The 10,769-nt window shown below is 33.1% G+C and overlaps 1 protein-coding gene across 1 annotated transcript; it reads right to left on the bottom strand.

Annotated features, from left to right (window-relative positions):
* Window positions 1-9,474: 9,474 nt before the first annotated feature.
* Window positions 9,475-10,134, bottom strand: LOC149839558 (Low temperature and salt responsive protein family). Its single transcript, XM_090004175.1, has 2 exons — window positions 9,902-10,134; window positions 9,475-9,558 (listed from the first exon to the last, which is right to left on the bottom strand). The coding sequence occupies exons 1-2, from the start codon at window positions 9,980-9,982 to the stop codon at window positions 9,475-9,477; spliced, it is 165 nt and encodes a 54-aa protein (XP_089860301.1). The 5' UTR covers window positions 9,983-10,134.
* Window positions 10,135-10,769: the final 635 nt, after the last annotated feature.

The raw sequence follows: 10,769 nt of genomic DNA, 5'->3' as shown, positions 1-10,769 counted from the left end.
ATCCGACCATTAACAATTGGTGTAGTTGATTAGATTAGTGTTAGCCGATTAGGGGTAGTGTTAGTAATTCAGTTAGGTTAGGTTAGTACTAATTCAATAGTCAGTATTAAAATTATTTTTTAACTTTATTAATTCTAGTTTTTGACAGTAGGTTAACATTAGGTAAGTAGGTTTTATTTGCTTGTTACATAATTAGATTAAATATAGTTAATATGTTAGATAAAATTGACATTTTCTAAGTAAATCGAGTAGTATAGTTTCCTTATTTTTATTTATTGGTTTTATGGTGTCATTAATTTGTATTTAATTTAATTAGGTTAGATTAGGTTAATTAGAGTTAGGTCAACGTATTTTGTTTTAATTAAGTCATTATATTAGCATAGATATTTTTGCATTTTGTTTTTAGTAAGGATTGACTTTGAATTAGGGTGTAAAAATTGGCTAGTACTAATTTAGTTAAGTAATTGGTATCTTCTTAAGTCTTAGTTTACTTTCCATTTTTAATTTTTAGGTTAGATTCTTATTTTGCTTGATTTGTTTTAATTAGGGTTTAATGATTAGGTTCTATTCAAAATCATGTAGTGTGTTAATTTAGGCAAGTTGAGTCATTTCTTTCTTGAAGTTTTAATTGTTTTCTTTTTTTGAATTCTTAGGTTAATTTCCAGATTTTATTTCTTTATTTGTAATTGGAGTAAGTTTTAGTTTTGATAGGTAATTAAAGATAGTCTTTAGTATAAGTAGATTTTTTACTTCTTACCTTTCAACCTTGTCTTTCTTGTTTTGAATTAATTTTAGTAGCTTATTTTTATGAATTTAATTCTTTACTTTCTTTATTTAATTATTTAAGCAAGTTTTCTTTTTGTTAAGTTGTATTTAGTCCATAGTGGGGTCCACTAAGGGGCGTGAGCATCCAATTCTAATGCAATTCAATAATCACCCCTGTGTCCTAATTAGGTTTAGTTAACTTAATTTAGTTTTAAATTGCTTTAAGTAAGTTAGCTTAGTTTTAAATTCAATTTTTAATTTCAAGTCAATTTAAGATAGTCTACGTTAAATGAATTAGGTTAGTTTACTTTTATTTGCTTAAGTTACATTAGTTGTTTGCTTAGTATACATGTTAGTTAGTCGTGTAACTGTTGTGTATTTACTTAAGTTACTTTAGTTCCACATATTGTAGTTAGGTTTTGCTTTTATGTCTTTTATATGTCTTTCATGCTTAGTTTAGTCATGTTTAATTTTTGTTTAGTTTAATTAAGTAAATTAGTTTATTTAGAATTTATTGATTAATGCTTAGATTTGTTAGTGTAATGGTAGCGTAGTTAGTAAGTAATTGTTGTTGCTTTATTTCTTAATTATTTTATTTTAGAATAGGTTTAAATTCATGCACTTTCTGTTCTTTTTAACAGTAATTAAGTTTTAATTAATTAGTTCTTTGGTTTTTATATTTTTATTTAGTTAATTAGTGAAGCAAAGTCAAAATAGTAAACTCTACAAAATTCAAATTTTCAGTCAACTTTGGGTCATTATTTTATGTATGTTTTCAACGAGTTTTGACCTAAAATTTTTACACTGATTTCATCAGCATGGCTACTATATCTCTGCAAAATTTTATAAATTTTAATGATGATTTGGTTAGGTAATTAATTTGATTTTGAAAACTGATTCTGCAAAAATTACTGTCTTGATTCATTGTTGTCAAAGGGGCAATTCCATAAATTTAAAAAACATTTTCTGTGAATTTTGAAAGAATTTTTAAACTCTGTAAGTTGGGTTTAGTTTCTGAGTGTTTGCAAAATGTCTCTGTAAAAATTCATGGCCATCTGACCCTGTTTACTCTTTCAAACTCTCGATCACCCAAAATATGTTATGAATTGTCTTGGTTGACTAGTAGTTAGGGTAGTTTAGTAATTTTATTTAGAATTAGGTTTTAATTTTAATTCTGTTATTTTTTTAATTATTTTTAGTTAAGAGTAGGTTATGTTATTTTATCAAAAGTTAATAAATTAGTTTAGAATAATTTAGTTATTTATCTAGTCAATTGCTTAATTGTTTGATTCATTAGCTTTTATAGAGTAGTTGCAATTGCTTATCGTTTCCTTGATTTTGTTTAGTGTTAAGTAGATTAGATAATAACTGTGTTATTTGAGTCTACATAGATTTGGTTATTTTGCAGGTTTGAATGCATAAGGAGGAGGGTACTGAAGGTTGATTTTGTGGCTTCTTCAGCTAACATCAGAGTCTCAGAGTTTAGATTAAGATTTTATTATTTGTTATTTATATACGTGTAGTCATTGTAATTCTTTTATTTTTAAAGATATTAATAAAGTGTATAATTCAAGTGAATTGCACATTGCCTTATTTCGTTTCCTGAGTTCGACCTGGTCTTACCACTAGTGTAAGCTGGTTTATTTTTATTATTTGGTGTACAATTTACATGAGAGTTTTATTGAAAAATTATTTTTATAAAAGAATACACCACACATACTCTTGCTTTCGCTCCTGCGCATGTGTTGTGAGTTACTTGTGCACTTAAAAGGCTTGCTTTCAGTGTTTGTGATTACTTGAAGCTACGTCGTGGGGGCCTTCACTTCTAAGCCTGTGACAATTACGCCATATGCGATGAACAATACATAGAAGCCCTTTGTGCCTATCTAAGATAACTGTCAACTGTCGTCATAGATATTTATTTTGTTCTTCACATGCCCCAAAAACTATTTTCATTTCTTTGACTCCTTATTTTCCACTCTAAATGTTACATGAAACATATCATTGGAAGCATCAATCATGTAGGCAAATAATAAAAAATACTCATATATTTTTCTTTTAAGAATGTGTCATCTACCATAAGAAGTGAAGGGCATCATTTGACAAACCCATCAATGCATTACTAAAAGGATAAGAACATGTACTTAAATCTACTATCTATATCAGTCTCAATGAACACTATCAATCCAAGGTTAGCCATCATCAAATGATGACAATAAGCGGGAAGCATCTTGAAGGACTCCTCGAATGAACCATATATCATCAAGCTCATTAATTCATGTCCACGCCATGCTTGTTTGTAAGAAACCTCTACACCTACATCGCAACTGAGGTCGTTCATGCTTTTTCTCAGAGTCATCTTCGGGTTATTGTGTAAGCATCCATGAATAATACATGAAATTCACTTGGGAGACTTTTCTCGCAATAAGGTTGCTCACTGATCCACCACATGTATGTTCACTTTGATATATCTTCACTTTAAAAAATGTTGTTCCATACATCTTTTTGTAGTGGATCTTCTTAGGACAATCTGCCATAGTCCGTGCGTTCTTTCTCGTACATACGAGAGTGACTCTATTACTGTAGCTCTTCACAAATTTTACTTTTGAAGTTATTCCTAACCACATGATCTCTCAAAAACTTATGACATTGCTCAAGATCAACAATTCTTTTATCGAGCACAATTTTTCGATCATTTGACTACGTTGATAGCCACTAAAATTGTTTGCATTCTTTAAGCTTTTCGTTTCGTAACTCATCATATAATTGAGAAACCACTGCATCAATTATTTTCATTTGCTCTTCATTAAATAAAAAATTGTTATTGAGAAGTAAGGGTTTGACTTCTCAAATGTCATTAGTGCATCATTTTCACCAACTAATATTTGTTCTAAATCATCACTAATTTTATCATCCCCTATCATTTCTAAGTTAAATCCAGTCGACATGGTATACTTAGAATCATTGTTGTCATCTGATTCTGCTTTGTACCTGTCATCACTGCTAGTGCGATTAACCAAAAAAATAATACTTCTAGTTTAAGCATAAATAGAAAGATCATCAACCTTTACCTAGATTTGTGATCTGCATTAAAATTTTGGGTGTTATATAACATCATGCAATAAAGATCACTGGTACTAGTTTGTCCAAGTGGTTCCACATTGCTTGCAGTGATTCTCTCATCATTAACTATAGAGAACTGTGGGATGTTGGCAAGAGGAGTGAGCTCAATAGCTGGTGGCTGAGATAGATGCATATTATCTACAAGATTTTTATTATTTCATTCTTGTACATCACTTCCGACTACATCTTGTACATCACTTCGAACTACCATTTGATGTTCAACTATGCATTCTCTAACTTCTTATTTAACTCCATAAACATTGTCAATTTGTATAACTTTACTAGCAATTATGTAAATATTTTCTCTATATAATATTGATTGTACATCATCGACGTCGAAGAAATGTATCCATATATCTTCACCATCTAATGTTTTAGTGCACTTATACTGGAGGACCATTAACTCTTTCATATATCCAATTTTATGATACATTAATGCTACAAATTCCTTATAGCTATTGTTTTTAGAGACCATTATATATCTCTAAAGGGGATGCTCAGTACTACAATAATTTAAAAATATCATTTTAGTAGCCATCATAACTTTCTACACCAACCACACAACGTATCACTCGGTTAACAACTCTGAAAACTAACAACTCACAATAAACCCCAACAACCAACCCCTATTTAATACTTGTACACAGTCAACCCCAACCACATCTAACTAATTAAATGCTTTTGCAAAGTCAATCATAGCCCCAATCAAACATAAATAAATATTGACAAAACCACCAAATATTGACAAGCAACCGACAAAAAATAAGTAATTATATGAGAAAATCTCTAAAGATCGTAAACACTAAATGATAAACGAGAAAAAGAAAAAGATACCGCAATCTTAGTAGCTAACCGGAGAAGTAGAGGAGAAGGATATCACAACCTTGCACGAGGTAGAGTGAATAACTTTCATAAGAATCACCAAAAGGGTTGGGGTTCTAGAGGGAAGAGTATTGGGGTTACCACTATTTCTAGATAAAAATGAGAAAATGAAAAAAAAAAACCTAAATGCGCATTTATATGGAACAAAATTTCATAAGAAAAATGAATTTTACAATACAGGTGCGAAGAAAATAAAAAATGTTGTAATATCAAACTTTTGCAAATATTTTGTAATTACGCAATACCTCATGCGATAGTCATCCATAATTTTGTAATTATTGAACTTTCACAAATTTTATGATTTTCGTAGGTGATCGCGTGAAACTTATCATGAGTTTCGCAAATTGTTTAGAATTTTGCAATCCTTTTTAAAAAATTGAAACCTCGAATGTGATTTTATTGACGAGTTTTGTGGGCGTATTATTTTAGCATCATGACCTGCAAAAATAAAAAATTCATACATGAGAGGGGTCAAAGCGTAAATTTTTTTTGAGAATCTGCGATATTTTTCATTCGACGAATTTGGTAAATTATGAAACATTTTTGGAAACACGTCATTTTTGCCATACAGTAGTCATTTTTCATTTTTTTTTCCTTCTTTGCCGAGAACCGGGTCACTTATTATGAATCCAATATGTAAAGTATGGTAAACCGTGTGGTGTATTTTCAGTAGTTACTGTTGTAAATTTTTTCCTTGTAACTATTTATCTTTTCTTAAAGATAAAAGATAAGATCTCTCTAAGATAGGAAAGAGTTGGTAGGATATGGATAGCAAGTTCAGGATGGCTATTCCATGGGATATGTTTAGGATACGATTTTGTACTGAGTTTATATTTTGATGTACCATTCTTTTACCAAGATCAGAAAAGTCGAATTATTCATCTTTTCTTTGTCACTTTCTTGGATCGTGCTCTTTTCATCACTTAATGGACCCTTCAAGGAATTCGATGCCTCGGTACTTGTTTGAGGCTAGGTTTTGTATATTGACTCACAATTCCAGCCTGATCTCCGTGGTACCAGGCCACTCAGTTCAAACACGACATAACATTAGGAGATCAGATCCAGTAATTGAGCCGAGTACATAACAAAAAAATACTCGGTCCACACAAAACATTGCAATCGCTGTGTGAAAACAGTGAAAACCCCCAGCACAGCGATTTTGTGTTTAATGTGGTTCAAGTACTTTGTCAAGCACTCAACCCGGGTACTGGATCAGCTCTCTAATATCATATGTTGTATTATAATGGGCACTGGTACAGGTACGCGGTATTGGTACGGGTACGTAAGGGTTTAAAAGGTTTCAAGTGTGTTTTTATTTGAAAAAGTTTCAAGTAAGTTTTTATTTGAAATGCCTAACATTGATTCGACTTTTTAATCTACATTGATACAGTTTCTAAAATAATTGGTATGAGTTTCCCAAAAGTCAATACAAAGTATATATAAAAATGGTTAAACATTATATGTAAATCGATCATTATTACATATTATATTTTTGCTAATTATATTATTAATTACTCTTATTAAAAAAGAGTATGCTTATAAAATGAAATTGCTGTTTGTATGCAAAAATGCTAATAAAAACAAAATTGATACTCGTTTATAATGTAATAAAAACATGTTTTCATGTAAGATGATGTGTTTCTTACATAATTGAGACGAGTTTCTTAAACACTTAGATACTTTGGGTCATGGTTTTATAAATGAGTTTTAGTAATGGTGTGTATCTAGTTTCAATGCAATTATGGGTTCTAATGACTCGATCGATTCACCACATAACAAAGTTAATGAATGGTGCCCAACTTAACCAAGGATTAATGGCTGCATCTTGCTCACAAGATCCACCACATACTTAAATGGTTCACTTGTTGATGATAGGTTGGTTAACCTACATATACAAGAAGCTTGTTTTTTAACACCTGGTTAGCGCAAATTTACACAGTTAACTACAAGAATTCTGCGGATTAACGATGGACGCTAATTCGTTGTTGAACTGTTTAACAACGAATTGGCGATGACTTAGCGATGGATAGCATCCGTCGCAATTTCTTAGTCACTAATTAACGACAGAATTGATCTATCGCTACTTCCATCGCTAATTCGTGATGGATTAGCGAATGTCATGATCCATTTCTAATCCGTAGCTAAATAAGCACTGATTTGGTTTTTGCGACAAATACATATCCATCGTTAATCCGTCGCTAACATTTAACGACGAATACATATCTGTCTCTAATATATGTCGCTTCTGAAACTTTATGAAAAACTTGATTCCAGACAAATGGGACGCTTGCTTCGAATAAATTTTCCTAATACTAAAAATGTGTTCATGTTAAAAGAATTATATATATATATATATATATATATATATATATATATATATATATATATATATATATATATATATATATATATATATATATATATTCCATTGAAGGCAGTGGTGTAGCTAGGATTCGTGTTAGGGGGGCAAACAGAGGTGTAGCAAAAAACAAAACATTTGGTGTGGTAGTCGGGGATTCCGGGGCAGTGCCCCCGATTTTTTTTTTTTGAGATAAAATAAAAAATGGCTGCAATTATTAATAAAAATCTATTTCATATCGACAAATCAAACTATTTGCTGCAGTCAGGGCTGGGCTAGGACTGGGCTACAAAAATGGATAAAAATCTATTTCATATGGAATCAGGGCTGGGATAGGACTGGGCTTTAAAAAAAAAAAAATTAACTGTTTGGGGAGGCACTACAGCCCAGTCCAGCCCAGTCCTGCCCCGCCCCCAAGCTACTGCCCCGCCCCCAAGCTACGCGTCTGGTTGAAGGAGAATCGGATTTGTTGGCACGTCCAAGTGTAAGCAGAAAAAAGCCTTTTAGATAAAAGGCTTTTTCTTTCTTAAAGGCGTGCACAACAATGATCACGAGCGCGCTCGATGTAACGTTGAACTCTTTGTGATTTCGATGTTGCGGGTTACTCTCTCTGTATAGAGAGAAAAGTGCAGGTGCCTGACGCCTTTTGAGCCTATTGATTTTGGATAAGGGTTTTCAGGTTGTTTTTAAAAAATCTAACCTATAGATGTGTTATGCATGATCGATTTACTAAGAAATCACACCAAGAAATCATCACACCGGATCATATTTTTTTTTTTTTGAGAAAAAATAATTTTAAGCATTGAATATTTTTTAAATTATAAACCGTTGATTTTTGAATATTATGAAAACCTAACTTGGTGTTGGAATAGGACTATCCAAAAGTCGATTCCTATAAAATCGAGCATGTAGATCACATCTGTATGATCAGATTTAAAAAAAAAAATTGAAACAATCTTTCCGCGGTAGGCACAAGTTAGTCAAGCACCTTCCCGTTTCCCTCTATATATATTAGAAAATATATTGTTGTTCATTACTATGATACCATACAGTTATACAGTGGTATACACTAGATGGAGCCACCAAATGGTAGATCTAACCATACAATGTCTTTAGCATGGTTTATTTATTATGATGGAAGGTTTTATCATGTTTGATATGCCACAAGATTTCATTTTCAACAGTAAAAAATCAGCTGCTCACAGTTCATGAAAATAAAAGTGGTTTAAAACATGAAAATAGTAAAAAGAACACGCTAAACATGATCCAAAGGTTAGATTAGATTTTGCATTTGAAGCCTAAATCTATGAAAAAAAAAGTGTGTACCATGTATAGTACCACCATAGAAGCACTATATATATGTATAAATTTTCTTAATATTAAAATGACTTTTCATGTTAAAAGAATTTTCTTATATATATAAGACATTGGATTCTGTATTCTTTTGCCTTTCTTACTTGTTTCTATTATAGCTTGTTGCTTCTCTTTATGCATCTAAAAGGCCTCTTGCATCACACATCCAACATCATTTCTTAAATACCCGTTTCTTGCTTCATGGATCGGTTACTGTACTCGCTTCTTACTTTGGTAACCATGGGCTAACTTACATTATTAGCAAGAAACTAGCAGTTTCTGCACCAACCTGAGCATGCATTACATGTGTGCAGGCTTCTCTACTCGCAACATTAAAGAGAAAAATTCCTGGACCAACCACAACGGTGATGGGCCTCCACACTCATTCCTGACACGCCATCTTGATGGCATGACCAAACCGAGTGGTGGTTGGTCCAGGATTTTTTATTTAATTTGCTCATGTTGCCCCGGCTCCACACTCATTCCTGGTCCAGGAATTTTTATTTAATTTGCTCATGTTGCCCCGGCTCCACTTGATCTCATCTCAGGTGGAAGCAAATCACTTGGCATGTTGTTGAGACAACCTGTGAAAAACATCACTCTACTCTATGGCACCACCATCACCACAGAAAGAGAGAGAGAGAGGAAGGATAAGGTGCAATGTAATTGCACACTTTTATCGTGCTGCTGCACCTGTTTGACCTTCCATCTTTGGTTTCTAGCCTGCCAGATGTGGGGATCAACAGCAGATGAAGGGTGATCAGGTGCAGCAGCACACCAAAAATCACCTGATCTTCCATCCTAGAAAGAGGATCCCACGCACCTGTCATGTTCATATATATCGTAGACTGATACAAGTCCATGCATTGGATGGGTGTAAGATCTGTAACCTAGTCATGAAGGAACACAAAGCGGAATTCCCATGCATAATATATCATTTATATAGGTTAAGTCTTAATTGAAGCAAATCAGATACACCATTAAAGAAATCATTATCCGACAATCACATAAATAGCATATATTATGCCAGGTATGTAGCCCAACAGTGTCAGCAACAAATCGATCCAAAACTCGATCTGAAAAGGCAGCATAAATCCTCTCATCAGTAAAAATTTTCCACAAGCCAAGCTCCCCCCACCAACAAGGAAAGAAAAAACAAGTTTAGAGTGAAAGAAACTAAAAATAAATTAATACAAATCTGTTAAGAGAGAGAGAGAGAGGGAGAGATTTTTCTTTTTTTAAATTTTACAATCACATAGGGCTACAAGTGTTTAACAACAATCGCTGAAACTCAGTGAATCATATCAGGAAAACTATTGTACCACGTACAATAGCCCGTCATGTATTTAGGTCATCCGTGACCTCTGTAAAAAACCAAAAGAAGCAACAGGGTCGATAAATTGGCGTAAAACAACTTACCCCGCATCCATAACGAAGGAAGACACCCACTGGCGGAAGAAGAATTGCTAACAGAACCTCCAGAAACGTCTCTGATCCCATCACTGTTCTCTCTTATATCTCCAAACGCCCAAGCTGCAGACCTCTATTCTAGTTTCTCTTTCGGAATCCCTCCTACTAGTTTTGGTGCAGGGATGGAGCAGAAAGGGGGGATGGAAGATGCAGGTGTGCTGCTTGCAGCCAAAGGTGGAGGCACCGCATCCCCCATGACCCCCACGTATGCCCCCTCCACGCTCCATGCACTCAACACGTGGACATCATATCTGGATCTTTGTTTCTTTGACATATTATGCTGTCATCATCATCCTATCACAAAACGGATACGAGACACGCTATTCTTTGTGTATATATATACACATGAAAACCAGTAAAATTTTGAATGTCGGATGTTTATTATTGACAGTCGCTAAAAATAAGAAAAAGCAAAACACACTACGCCGCTGATCACGCGTTTGAAGATACGGGTTACTCATATCACAAATTAAAACTAACATGAAACACGCTATTCTTAGTATATATATATATATACGGGTTTTCATCGAACTCGTCAAAAAAACAAGATTTAGCGAGGTTTTGTACCATCGTTAAATCTCTGATTTCCGCCTAGAGAATCTCCTGAGCACGTACAAAAAAAATGATGCAACATCGCCATTTAATCGTGGGCAATCAATGGCGACGTTTCGTCAAACGTATCTTCAAAGGGGTCTCTCTCTCTCTCTCTCTCTCTCTCTCTCTCTCTCTATATATATATATATATATATATATATATATATATATATATATATATATATATATATATATATATATATATATATATATATATATATAT

This window comes from Nuphar pumila, chromosome 4 (assembly GCF_984573655.1).
Source record: "Nuphar pumila chromosome 4, dmNupPumi1.hap1.1, whole genome shotgun sequence".
Taxonomy (NCBI): Eukaryota; Viridiplantae; Streptophyta; class Magnoliopsida; order Nymphaeales; family Nymphaeaceae; genus Nuphar; species Nuphar pumila.
The sequence above is the reverse complement of the archived record's forward strand: the minus strand, read 5'-3'. Positions and strand labels throughout refer to the sequence as shown.